General features: G+C 41.5%; 1 protein-coding gene across 1 annotated transcript in view; it reads right to left on the bottom strand.

Moving 5' to 3' along the window:
- The window catches only part of THSD7B (thrombospondin type 1 domain containing 7B), a 241,494-nt gene that overhangs the window by 185,020 nt on the left and 41,578 nt on the right, over positions 1-14,896 (bottom strand). The window contains exon 2 of the mRNA XM_062498438.1: positions 5,714-6,509. Within this exon, the coding sequence (XP_062354422.1) occupies positions 5,714-6,509 (796 nt within the window). The remainder of the gene's footprint in view (positions 1-5,713; positions 6,510-14,896) is intronic.

The raw sequence follows: 14,896 nt of genomic DNA, 5'->3' as shown, positions 1-14,896 counted from the left end.
GGGACAGGAGGTACTATATCAGCCCTGTTTTTAAACTGATTTTCGACATATTAATGTCTCGGTTAGATCTTCTATTTAGGGGTCGATCTGGTAAGTGTGATATAGTAGAGTACTTACACAACTGATGCTTTTTTCTGTATTACATACTTGGATTGACACTGTAAAACCACAGGAGTTGTTTCCCAGCCCACACTGCGGTGCCTGCGGCGTAGGATGGATCCATTAGCGAGCAGCCAGCAGCAGCACGGAGCCCTGCTCGCTCAAGTGGCACAGTGCCCTCTGAGCCTCTTGTGTGCTGAAGGGCAATCAACCACTTATTAAAGAAACACAAAACACTAAACCAAAGGAAACCTACTCACGTCTCTTTCACACTCACAGAGTCCTGGAGCAGAACAGCAGAGGAGGTGGGAAAGCAGCCCTGGGTACCACCCCGACTGTGCAACTCCACATCTCTGTGGCTGTGTCACTTCAGGCTGCTGCCCATGGAGCAGCACCACTCGTCTCCTCCATCTCCAGCCACACACACACACCCATGAGACACAGGAACTGTGCAGCCCCGAGCTGAACCACACCACCTTCCTGCTCTGGACAAAAAGCAACTCATCAAAAACAGCACATTTTCCAACAGCTCTGTGCCTGTGCTACATGCCCTGCAGCCACAGAGCCATCACATCCACCACAAGGGAATGAGGGTGAACAGATCCATCAGCTGGAAAAAGCAGCAACACCACCCAGGAGCCATGCACCAGTAAATCAGGTTGGGCACAGCACAGGAGTCACCCCTGCTTTCCCTTCCCAACTGTACATTGCAGGCGTTCAGAAGCACAAGTGAATGCATTTCCTTACATTACAGGAGGAGACGGTTAAACCTTTCCCACTGAAAGGACAATCTGCAAAGAAATTGGGCACACTAAGAAGCTCTCACCATGGCCATGCTGCTGGCACAGAGGTATCATCAGAGGAACAGGGTACCACATCCACAACCAGACTCTCCCTCAGCAGCTCAGAAAGGCTCCTGGGAAGTGTCATGCTTGATCAGGGAACTCATGGTCAAACCCACATGCTGCAGAGAAAGATAATCCTGAAGCGAGCTAAGCCATGCTGTTAACAACCCATTTCCATTTTTTCTCTTTTTTAGCCGTGTCTCCTATTTTGAAATCAAAGACGCAGCCATACAGGCTGCTGGAATTCACTCTATCTGCTCTTTGCACTTGGCCAATAATATTAAGGTCTCATAATGGACAGTCTTGCCATTTGTCTAACAGCATCAAAACACTTTATTGCCTTAGAAATTGGCAATCAGCATTAAAAGGCACACTTCTGAGAATTCTTAATGTATTTTTAGGGTCTTCAAGTGCTGCCAGGGCTACTTGGATACCATATATTGAATCTGTCCAGCAGAGGTTTCTTTGGCAGTAGAAACATCAGCCCCTTCTGCACCAGGGTGGTGAAGATGGGGAATATTTGCCTGCCATACAACTGACCTAAGGGAAAGGGAACTGAAAGACCTATAATCCAAAGAAGCATCAGTAAAGATATAGAAGTTTTGATGTTTCCAGAACTTAATGCACTGGATCCTCTGCTTTAATTAAAAATAAGTGCTGACTTCCATTTGCACTACCTTGGTAGGCTCTGAGATCTTGGGGTTACAGAGGCAGCTGCCTCCCTGCAAAATTTGGAAACAGGAGAAAAAACACAGTTATTATTGGACACTGCTTCTGAAATCATCAAACCCCAGAATCGTTCAGGTTAGAAAAGATCTCTAAGATCATCAAACTGGCACTGGCAGGCCCACCACTAAACTATATCCCCTAGTGCTACATCCACACACCTTTTGAGCCGTCCCCTGGGCAGCCTGTTCCAATGCCTGCCCACTAAAATGTTACTCACAGAAATAAAAAAACCCATCAGTGCTCCTTTTAAATAAAAGCAAAAGAAATGAGAGACAAAACTTCTGAAAAGAACATTAGAAAATAAAACATCCTTCTTCTCTAACAGCTCAGGGATTTGTTTTCAAGCCTGAGCACTGAGACTTGATTCCTACATCTGCCAGGAGGAATGTGAACATAGAATTTCTCTCCCAGATCGGAATCACAACCATCAAATAGCATTTTACAGCACAGCATTTTCACCTCTGGACTGCAGAATTTTGTATTCATCCAGAGAACAGAACAATGTCAACACTGAAACTGCAAATATTTTTTTCCTAAAAATGTACAAAAGCAAAGTGGTTAAGCACAATTCACTAGGAAATGGATAATGGAAATTTAAATTACAGAGGCAAACAAAAGAGCTGAATGCTGCTCCACCTCCGCCTTGATAGATGGGTTGTCCCTTGACTGAGTTTGACCTGAATTTTCACTTGCAAAGTAAAGTAAACAGAAACCCAAATCCAACTCTATTATATCATTGTTGTCATCTTACACATAGGATGAAGAGTTTAAGAAATATGTACATAAAAGACTCCTAATCCAAATAATAATAATAATAAAAAAAACACCTTATAACTGTTTGCTCCTGACAACTTTAACTTCTCAGTATGTTTAGTTGAGCCTACACATCAGGTTAGAAAATCAGGTTAAATCTACTGAGAATTTAAATGTCTAACTATGCACATTTATTTTACTAAACTGCAATTTAGTGTCTATCCTAAACAACCTTGTATTTAAAAAAAAAAAAGGAAAGAACTCAAGTCTCTTGGTCTCATTATTCTGTAGAGTTTTACAACTGTGACAAGACAGGAAAACAGAAAGATCAGGATTTCTGTCACATTCATTTTTCTTCCATCTTTTTCAGAGTTTTTTGTTGGTTTTTTTTAATGCATGGAAGTGCTTATGTTTGAATCTGTTATTGGATATAAGGTTTAAGACAAAACTGAAACCTTTTTCTGAACTAATATGAACCTCAATTCTATCTGAAATAGGATGAAAAATTCCCAACTTTTTAAATAAAGTAAAAAAGGCTCAAATAAGATCCATAGTATCACTCTATTTTGATGTTATTCCTTTTATTTTCATGAATATAACTTTCTACATGAGAATCATTTCTGAGCAAAAGTGAACCTGTCTCGAAGCCTACTGATGTTTGGCTGTTCAATTGTTGTCATTTCAGGTGTTTTGAAAAAGGTCTGTCCCTCCTTTCCTCCTCCTTTGTCCCTTTTCCTTCCCTTTTGAGAAATGCGGAACCACCAGACTGAAAAGATATTTTATCAAAAACATCCCCAGCTCTGCTTCCCTGACACAGTTTCTCCAGTCTTCCACATGCTTATGCTCCTCTCCAAGTAATTCCTATTTAGAGCCCTGCAATCAGACACCAGTAAATTAAACAGCCTTGGTAATAAATAGGGCATCTTTGCCATTTCATTATAAATTAAGAGGCAGGATGAGGATGTGGCCCCTCTCCTCTGGTGGCCCTTGGTGGTGGTTAACCAACCACTCCTGTTACCTGCAAGAGCTGGGCTGTGGTGGAAGGCAAAGCCCTGACAGACCAGCAGCTCAGAGCCCACTGCTAAAAAGCACATCTTGGGATATTCCTGTTCCTTGCCTCAGTTTTCCGGAAGTTTAATTTACGGTGGTGCTTGCTTAGAAGTGTTAGTAGAAATGGGAAATGTCGGCCAGGAAAACACAGGAGCACAAATAAGGCACCTCTTTCCTGGTTTACAGCAGACACTTGGCTGCCTGCCAGTCTCCACTACAGGGTTATGCAAATGCATTTACTCTTCTTTATCAGTAGCCAAAATACCATCGCTGTTGTAAAGCAACATCTGTAAGATCGGCCACTCTTCAGAAGAATGGCAGCAAATCTGCTGCACAACAAAACAAGGAGGACACTACCAGGGGATGCTTAAAGGGAGTCATTGTCAGGAGTATTTGATATCTGTGACACTCCAGCCCTGGAGCTAAACATGGATTGGGTTTTGGGCTGGATATTCACCTTCGAATTTTAGGTCTAAAAGGAGAAAGGAAAAGTGAGTGTCTGGATGCTGTAACATGACATGACCTTTTCTCCTCTACTCAATCAATGGGCTTTGCTCTTGCATTTAGAGTAAGAGTAAAGGATGGGTCAGGCCCAGCTCTGCAGTAAATCTGAGACACAAACTCAGCAGAAAAAGACTGCCAGGAGGTGGTAATGGAGCTGTACACTCCCAAAAAGGGGGCTAGATCAGCAAAATACCCAGAAAGGAACAAGGAAAAAGACAGCTCGGTCAGGGATGGTCACTAAAACTAAAGCTCCCAGCACCCTCTGCACTGTCATCCAGAAATCCAACATACAACACAGAAGAGAAAACATTTATACAAAGTTCCCATTCCATTCTTAGAGCAAATAAGTGATTTTTTTTTTTTAAATCAGGATCCCACTCCCAGTCTTCTGATAAGGAATGAGATACAAGAGGCAGGAGAAAGCTAACAAGTGGTAAAGACAAACCTGCTGCTGGTCGCACTGCGAAATAAATCACAAGTGACTCGATTACAGTCAAGCAGCTACAGGAGCATAAAATCTGTATATTTGGAATCAGCATATATTAAGAGACAAGTAATAAAGTCAAGATGTAGGAAGCTGCTGGAATATTTCACAAAGCCTGACATTTTTCCAACTGATAAAAAAATACTCCATACTTGACTATGGGTGTAATAGCAGTGGGTAAGAAAAAAGGTTAGAATTCATATTTTCACCTCAGTGTGTGTGCAAAAAACACTGCAGAAATTAACAGGGGTAGAGAATTGGATGTAAAATAACCACTTCTCTCTGCAATTTTAGTTTGTGCAGGTGCCAGGAGCTATGGATTACTGAGAAACAGATTGATTCCTGCAAAATTCAAGAGCAGAATTTTTCAAGAACTTCTAATTTCCTTGAAAACCAGAACACAGTAAGGTCTCCAGAAATTCTGACTTTCTCAGAAGTCTATCAATTGATCAGTCATCTGTAGCTACTGGCACCTACTCAAATCCAACCTGAAGTCAAACAGCAGAGCTCATCTTAAATTTAAACATGAGAAATAGAAAGAATAAATCTCTCCATTATTTGCTGCACATTACTGTAACCTTCACATTCAATTTGCAGCCAAGTAACTGATATAGACAAAGAGAAATCATTAGATAAAACATTAGATAAGGACAGAAATCAACAACCTCTATCAAAGATGGGACTGCCAGTCACCTACGCTGTACCAGCACCCAGGAGTTATACCCAGACAGGAAGGCTCCTCAATAAGGATGACAATCCCAGGTTGACCCAATGATTTCTTTCCAAAATATACCTTCTAGCATATTCACAAGGCCAAACTTTTCAGACCTATTTTATCCTGCATTGAGTCATATGAACAAAGGAGTTTAAGCTGCCTCAATCTTAACGTCTAATACCAAATATATGCAGTACATGACTGAGAATGAAACCTCCCTCTCCCACAGCCAGGGCCTAACAACAGCACAAAGTGATATAAAATTCAATTTCCTCAAAACAACAACAAAAATCCAGAAGAGAATTATTAAAAATATAAAATAAATTTAAACAGCCACAAAGCGTAGAAGAACGCCAAAATCTTCAACGTATGCTAGAAAGGAGTTAAATTGAGAAAAGGTTCATAAAGAAAACACATAAAAAATTCCATGTTAAGCTCAAGAACGGGGCTCATCGACTGTGGTGCTGCCCGGCAGAGCCAGCGCTCCATCACACAAACGCAGTGGGGATGACAAGGAGCAGGAATCAGCCTTACCTCAGCGCCACGTGTTTTCCATCGCTCCTCACGCACCTGACCGGCCGGGTTTGGTACCCAATCTCCACCTCCCCGGCACGGTGGTGCGGATGAGAGCCGCCAAGCGTGGATGTGCTTCGCTCTCCAGAGTCCGACCCCAAATCCAGCATAGTCCTCCCCGCCAGTTCCACGTCCTTAGGATGGGGCGGCCGGCATCGGCCCCAGGGGCCCACGCGGAGGCTGTAGGTGTGCTCCTCCTCCCCGAGGGGACAGGCAGGAGCTCCGCAGGCCCTGGATTCCGTCAGGTTGGGGCACGGGGCTCCCCCGTAGAGCGGAGGAGCGATGACGGCCCGAGCGCGATGCTGCAGGCCCCGGGCGCAGCCCTGGCCGCACGGGGACCAGCCCGAGAACTCGGACACGACGCAGTCCCGCGGGCAGGGCACCAGGCAGGCCTGCTCGGCGGGCGGCTGGGCGCTGAAATACTCACAGATCTCGCTGGACACCGCGGTCCCGTTCGGTTTCTGCAGGCAGCGGACGCTGCGGCGCTGCAGGCCGTGCTGCGCGGTCACACAGAGCTCAGCTCCCGCCTCAGCACCCGCAGCCGGGACGAGCCCGCACCTGTCCCATCCCGAAACCTCCCACTCGAACAGCTCCAGGTGCCAGTCGCAGACTTTAAAGCACCTCCGCTGGCTCTCGGGTTTGTCGTGCTGGTCGCAGTTGGCGTGGAAGGTGGTCCAGCCCTCGGCGTGGGTGCACCACACGGCCCGGCTGCGAACGCCGCCCGAGCCGCAGTCCCCGATGCAGCGGCCCCAGTGACCTGCAAGAGACGGGCTGGTGAGAAACACCGAAATGATCCCCCCACGGCTCTGTCCTGAAAATCACAAAGCCATAAAGTCAAGAACGGTTTGCGTTGGAAGGCACCATAAAGCTCTTCCACTATCCCAGGTTGCTCCAAGTCTCGATGTCCAACTTGTCCTTGGACACTTCCAGGGATGGGGCAGCCACAGCTACTCTGAGCACTCTGTGCCTCACCACCCTCTGATTAAAGAATTTCTTCCTAACATCTCACCTAAATCTTGCCTCTTTTAATTATGTTCCTCCTATCGCTATCTGCCCATGTTAAAAAACATAAATCATATATAAAATATAAGCCATATCCCGCCGTGCATTAAAAAGCAAATAACTACCAGCTAGTCCCTAAAACTGGTTAAATGCTTCCTAAAGGCTGCGAGTCACTTCTCCCAGTGTACTCATATCACTGAATCACTTGGAGAAATCTGGGGAAAAAAGAAATTGCCTCACAGTGCTTCAAACTAAAGGCAAGCCTTTAATTTCTGCAGCAGTAAAATTCGTCCCAAATGAATATTTCATTTCATTTGTAGAAATTAATATAAAAATGATCATAAAAGAACAATCATCTAATAGGAAAAGAAAGTCAAGTTAGATAACAGGAAAACAGTCTTAATAGAGCAATTAGTCAACAGAATAAACTGCACTGGGAAGCAGCAGAATCATCATCCAAAGACATAAAACAGTGAGGATAAATACATGAAAATAATCGCCCTCAAGGTACACTGAGTACATAGTTTCTACTTGCAGCACGTGGCACTATGAGAGGTGGCAAAGCCATCATTCAGGAGGAGAAATTAAACCAAAATAAAACCCAGCAATGTCATTCTCAGTTCTGGAGCGCATGAACATACATATGTAATTGTATGAATCTTACTTGAGGATTAACAAGTGAAAGCAAATCAGACAAGGCTAAACAGAACAATCTGACTGTGAAAATATTATTCAATAAAAATCCACCAAATCAAAAAAATAATGAGGGCTATAAAGTACAAAACTGCTGGCAAACTGAGGAGCAAAGGCAGAGAAAAGCACTCAGGCCGAATCTTAACTATTAAAGGGATTTTGATGATCATCTCAAGGGGGTGTTCTCTCATTCCTAAGTTTAAAAACTTTCCAATACCTCATAAAAGAGCCATTTCATTCAGTAAAAACATTGCATATGTAATTCTTGCCTGAAAATACACTGCAACTGCCCTATTTTTTTTTTATTTTTTCAAGGCAGAAAATGAACTTGCATCAAATAAGTCTATTTATATTAAGCAATGCAACTGCAGTCAATTTTTTTAAAAATTGATTTTAAAACTACCGGAATCAGTTACAAGTTCATTCTACAAAACCAAACACACATAAAAACCAAAACCAGTCACATAACAGCTGCAATTATAATCCCAGGTATTTTGTTCAAGCAATGGCAGTTTTGTTGGCAATCCCATTGTTCTTTCTCTGTGAATAGAGGAGTTGGTCCTCCAGAGTCAGGGGCTTGACACTGTGTAATGAAAAATAAAAAAAAAAAAAAAAAAAAAAAAAAAAAAAAAAAACCACTCCTGAGTTTATTTTATTTTTATGAAAGGAGGGAAAGCAGATAGGAACTGGATATGACTAAACTTCTATTCCAATAGATCCCATGTTCCTCCTGCCCCATCCTGCAGGCCAGGGCTGCCCTCAGTCAGGCATCTTCTGCAGTGGTGGACAGGCTGGGGCAAGAGGGGATTGCAGAGTCCTCAAGGTTTAGACAGCTCCACTTTTTGCTGAATCCCTCAGGCTATGTGCAAAAATCTTTGTCCTTTTTATGGCTCTGTTTCACGCCAAAAGACATCAGCCCAAGTTAAGGACTCAGCCATAACAGCTACCTTGAATGGGAAAAGGCAGCACCAAACTCTAGCGTGCTCTACAAGCTGTCCTACACTAATGACAGACTTTCAACAGAATCCAGTGTGCTTAAAAATTAAGCAATAAAAAAAAAAATCTTTAAATATGCTTTTGAAATTCTATTATAGGGAAGAGGTCCATTGACAACTTAAATATTTGTCCTTGGTACTTCAGCTTGATCTAACAGAATATTCTTTTCTAATGCCACCAAGATTTGAAACCAGACATCAGATTATGTAAAAACTGTCATCCAAAGATCACAGTCAAATTCAGACCTCAAGTCCTGGGTGGCTTTTTATTAACAGAGAAAAGTAACAATCATTAGGCATCACGCAATAATTTTGTCATGAACTCATTTATTTCTGTGTAGCATTTCAGCCAAGGCAGTTTAGTTTTTTGAGATCTGGAAGTTTCAGCACAAGAAAAGTTTCATTTTCACAAGCTTTATTTAAAATAAAAATTTAAAAAAAAATCTTTCCCCTTAGCATTGAACAGAACAGTATTTTACACATCAGTAGGACCTTGAAACAAATTAGACCAATCAAGGACTTGCTATTTCTCAAGATAGTCAATTGCATTAAAAATATCATTAAATGCCCCCCACCACCACCTGTGGAGGAATGCCTAACAGTTGTAGCAGAGGAAATCGCACATCAAACTCACCACTGCTCTGTCCCTACTGCACAGAACTCATCTCTTTAGTACTTGTTATACACTCCTGGGTGCTGCTCGTGAACTGCTCTATTCTTGAACAGCAGAATGACCACTCCTCACATTAACAGCATAGAGAGACACTCAGCTGAAGCCAGAAGCAAGTGCTGGCCATTACTTAAAGTCAGATGTGAATTTAGAATGAAAAATTACCAAAAAGAAAGAAAAGAAACTAAGCAAGAACTTCTAAGTAATCACACTGTCACTAGACACATTACAATTTGCAATTGTTCCCTGGCAAACATTCTAAAAACAGAGCCTGCTCTTAGCATCCCAAAAAAAGAAGCATGAAAAAATAAGGTCAAAAATCAGATGCAAAACCCATTACTATAGATTTTTTTCACTTCCTGACAATCTCCTCAGGACGTGGCAGTAAACTTATCCACAGTGTTTCGCTGCTTAGTTAAATATCCTGTTCAGTAGCTTAAATGAGGAGAAAGCTGTAAATTCTTCCTAGTCAGTAGACCACTTTGTAAGTAGGATTTAATTATTTTTAGAAGGCTTATATTAAATTTACACTTTTCTCAAAATATATATGAGTCACTTAAAAGAAACATCTCAGCACAATGTGAGTTATAATCTTAACTGTGTTATAAACCCACTGCAATTTAGGCATCAGAAGCCTGAACTTCAGAAACAAGCTTTACAACTCTCCATCTAGAATGGAAGGCCACTGGTAATTAAAGTAGAAGGCTAAAAGGAAATTAATTTCACAGTGATCTGTCTACAGAAGGTACAAAAATATGAAGATGAAGGGTTGACAGTCCTATGTATTGTCACCTAATCAGATACTGGATGGATGTTTGATCTCCTCACAGCAGGACACAGATGGGAGAAACAGACTGTGGATGTACATGGAAACAGGGAGCTCCAAGCTGCGTGTAAAGAAAAACCTTGCTGCTGTGAGTATAACCCTGGGAACAGGCTGCCCCAAAGGACAACAGAACCTCATCCTTGTGATGCCTGGGAAGGCTGACCTGGAACAGAGACTAGACAGAGCAAAAGGAATAAAATAGGAATTTAATGAAAGGATACACCTTGGGCAGTGCAAAAGCCTGGCCAGGGCTACACCCAAATCAAATCCAAGATGGATCCTGGTCAGGAGTCTTTACACTTTTACAAGTTTTGGTTCATCTATGTGTTGGGGTCAATTGTCCAACCACAGCCCCAGGCTATGAAGTCTCAGCCCCCTGGCTCACACCCTTTCTCTCACCATTTTTTCTGCTTTCTGGGAACCAGGTGTCCTTGATTCTCCAGCTAGGAAGGGATTATTTCGTCTAACTACCCTGTGAAGAGAACTCACTAACACCTAATATGAAGTTTCAGAGTTAAATGCTAAGCAGAAGAGAATCTGAAAAATATAAAAGCTAAAACCCAAGGCACCATGTGGAGGTTTCCAAGATCTGACTGAACAAACCCTGAGAAACCTGGTGTGCACTCAACAGTGAACCTGCAATGTGACAAGGTTCAACCAGATGACCTGCTGTGGTTCTTTTCAGCCTGGGTTTCTCTACATAGGAGCATCTAACTGAAAGCAAGGCTTTCTCCAGTAGGATGTAAAAAACAAAAAAAACAAAACAAAAAAAAAATTCACTAATAAATACCATTGAGATCTGAAAAGTACCAATAAAGACACAGCAGCATGAATAAATCCATTAGTCAACCAAGCCAAAGAGAAGTTCAACCAAATCACCATTTCCAAAAATGAGAAGTGAAACAAAACTTGCTGGGCTCACACGAAAATTGTAACAGACAGATGAGGTGTTTTTGTTTATGAACAACTGTGAACAAAGACATCCCACTGTTTCTTCCAGGGCATCTGTAACACTACAAGCAATGACATGAAAGGGATTAATAAGTCAAGACAATCTATTAAAGCAAAATTACACATTGTTCTGTTTCTCATCTTCTATCAGCCAGAAAGAGCTGTACTATCAACCCATACAGCTTCTCTAACCCCTTTCAAAACATGCAATATAACAGCAACTGGAGTTTATTTGATGCACTGTGAACTGACTTGTTTTTCCTGCCTGCAAGACCTACCTACAACTGCACCATAATTGTGTTTGAAAGGATGCAGTGACATCTGCTCTCCGACACACAGGTCACACACACATAAGGCAAGCAGGCTATACAAACAATAATTACACTTTACAGACAAAATAAAACACTGCTGAACACCGAACTTAGAAGAGGAATCCCAATAAGAGCTGCTTAGTAAATATGTTATTGCTTCATAAGAATTGCTAGAATAATTATGCTCTGCTTATTGCAACATTTTAGCTTAATTGAAATCATTTCACCATCAGAGAATTCATTCAGTAATATGCATCTCCAACAATGACTCTGTCCCTGTTGCTATGGTCTGATTTGCAAACTTAGCAGAAGATGTGCAATCAGTAAAATAGAATATTATGTTAGTAATTTGTATCAGATAATAGATATGCTCCAGTGAAGGAAAACTGAAAAAATTAATGGACAATTATTGGAATAGTCCTATTTTCTACCCATTTTTAGGGGCAATTATTCAAGGCCTTAACAACTTGTTTTTGAACAGAATCTCCTAATTCTTATCCATCCTAACAAAGACACACAACTTCATTTACTGAGGAGTAACTCCACCAGATGTGACGTAACGCCCCAAAATCCCTGCAGCATCCACTTTAATTAAATACTTCTGCTTGAAACATCCCAGAACCCCTCTGAATGTCATCCTTCCACCAGAGCATGGTTGTGGGAAGTGCAAAGCACCAACTCAGCCCATGAATTCAGAGAACAGGTAACAACTAACACAGAGAACACATGGGCCTTATTCCTAATGGCACTACAGATAATTAATCTTCACTATTAGTAAGAGACAAAAAGTAAATTCCACTGAATAAGTTTCATCAGAATAACTGGTTGCCTTATGAGAAGATTTGATGAGATTCATCTAGTTTTAATGCAATTTTATGAGAATTATGCATGTTTTACGAGATTTGGATATATATTTATTTCTCACATGCCAAAGCTGTTGAAGATCATACAAACTACAACATAGTTCCTCACCAATATCTTTTTTCTTGGCTTGATACAAAGGCATTGTGGTTCTTGGCACATTATACCAAGAAAAGCAATTCTGAAGATTTAGATAAGGATCGTACAGCCACATCTTTTCTGGCAGACTAAACAGGCTAGTCTATCTTTGGAGTCTAGGACACCAGATCTGGGATGTTTCAGTATTTTACGATACAAAGTAATGTTAGTACAGCTGTCCTTGGCTGAACTGCCCATTCCCTTGCTTTCTAAATGAGCCCTCCTGTCTCCTTGTCCTGCATCTACTGTCACATCTCAGCCAAAATACAGATTATTTTCCTTGCCTATTCTTTACTGTCTCAATTATTTTCCTATTTATTATAGCAATTCATTAAATCCCCTTGTACTAGAATCTGTATGAAAGATTCTATACAGAAGACTATGGTTCTATTTGCAGTTTGGCACACAGGGCATAAAAAATTCCTCTGATTCCTGGGATTAATTTTCAATATCTGCAGCACTTTTTTAAACTTTCATGACCTACTCAAATGAGCAGTTCAGCAGCTTAGTTATTCATCTTATTTCATATCTGAATAAATGTGAAATTTAGTGACTTACAGCCATGCAGCGGTTTGTTCCAATTTTACATTTCAGGTTTTTCCCTTATTATCCATATGCTCTAACACTCAAGACACACTCCAGCAAGAAAGACATTCTGCAGCAGAATGTAATGAACACTGCTGTTTATGAAAATACAGAGATTTACTAACCCCTTGGCACTGGAAGGCAGGACTTCCCAATATACAGAATTAATGTAAATGGTATTAGCTGAGCTACTCAATCATGTGCCCACACCCCAGAGACAGCCCAAGGAAAAATATTCTTTCCTTTCAACTCTCAATTAAAAATAGAAAAATAAAAAATACTCCCAGACATTCCAAAACATTTCTGTCATATTCATCCAACACATTTTGAGGGTCTCTGAGAAGAGATTTCTGGCCTTAACAGCAGCAGATATTAGATGAGACCATAATGTATATAAATTCATGTATTGGAAAACACAAAGAATAAATACATATTATCAACAGATTACAATTCTCAATTGTTTACTGCATATGAGATTAAAACCACCTCAGTACTGGATTAGAAATAGCTATAATCAAACTGTGGCCTTTTTGGAATTCCAAACACCTATGGAAACCAATTCTGCTTAAAACGTAATAGCCTCTGTAAGGTGTTTGTAAATGCAACCTTAAGAGCAAAAGAAATGTTTCTTCAGACATTTCATCCTGACTCCGGGGTTTGTAATCCCCAACAGGAACTGTTAGCTCTCATTGGAAAAACAAAAACAAAACAAAACAAAAACTAAAAAAAAAAAAAAAAAAAAATAAACCCAAGACAGGTTACACAGTACTTCCTGTAACACAAATCATGGGTTTACCAGTGAGGAAATCATGGGCATTGCTGCACACCCCTCTCAGCAGCACCTTCTTCTGAACCCCAAGTTACACTTAAATCTTCTATCCAGTCCACAGGAAATCTCAGATCCCTTCAAGCACAATGAAACAAGAAGTTGAAGAGGTCCACTCTGATATTTGCAGGGAAGTGGAAGGAAGAGAGAGGTATTTGTGAGTGGGGTTATTTCTTACTTGGCTCCAGGCAGTGGGTGATTCAGAAGTCTCTCCAGTTGGATACAGCTCCTTACACCACTCCTCTCATACCCGCAAGCTTCACACAGAATTTTTTCTGCTTTTCCCACACACTGCCTTCCCCTTGCTGCCCTTCACATAGGCAGTCACTCTGAGATATTTTTCAGGCATGCAAAGCCTAGGTTCACCCCATGTCCATGTTCTGCTAGCAGTCCAGCTGGGATGCACTCAGCTCTGAGAGTCTACCTCATCTGCATCATCACAAGGAACCTCAGCAAACAACACCAAGATCATAAAAACACAGAATGGCTGGAAAGGGGCCATAAACAGCTGTTCCAGCTTCCTGCCATGGGCAGGGACACTTTCCACTAGACCAGGTAACACCAAGCCCTGTCCAACCTGGCCTTGAACAACTCCAGGGATGGGACAGCCAAAGCTTCTCTGGGCACCCTGTTCCAGGGCCTCAGCACCCTCACAGGGGAGAACCCATGAAGACAGTGAAGACTGGCACTCACGAGGGGACTGTGGAGGGAACCACAGTAAGAAACTTTCTGTCAAAGGTTCACTCCTCTGAGACAAGGCCTTGGAGGGACAGCTGGGGGAGGCACTGGCAGCAGTTCAACATCTGCTTATTAGAGCTCCAGGACACACAGAGAATTCTTATTTTAGTTCTGTAATAATTCATTACCCAGCAAACACCATGGATAGAGCCCAATTCCTCTTCCAAATTGTGGCAACAGCAGTTTCTAATTTTCTTACTCTTTCATGAGGCTTAAATTGTGTTTGTTCATTGAAATAACAGCAAAATTTTAAAACTGTTTCAGAGAAAAAAGTTGCGAATTAATACAGCAATCTGCACACCTGCAAAACCTTTGTGAAGTATCCAAATTTACTTCACAAGCACATAATCACAGAAATACACGCATCCCCCTCCAGACATCATTTTAAGGGAGAACTATAATTTTTCTGCTCACCTTCATCCTATTTCCAACTTACACATTTTATAACCCACCACAGCCCAGATGCCCACACACATTTTCAGCTACTACAGTGATCAGTATGTGATGGTTAAAGGAATGGAAATCCACACCTGCACATGGAGGTGCTA

The sequence above is a fragment of the Cinclus cinclus genome, chromosome 9, assembly GCF_963662255.1.
Source record: "Cinclus cinclus chromosome 9, bCinCin1.1, whole genome shotgun sequence".
Taxonomy (NCBI): Eukaryota; Metazoa; Chordata; class Aves; order Passeriformes; family Cinclidae; genus Cinclus; species Cinclus cinclus.
This window is presented reverse-complemented; position numbering and strand designations above follow the sequence as displayed.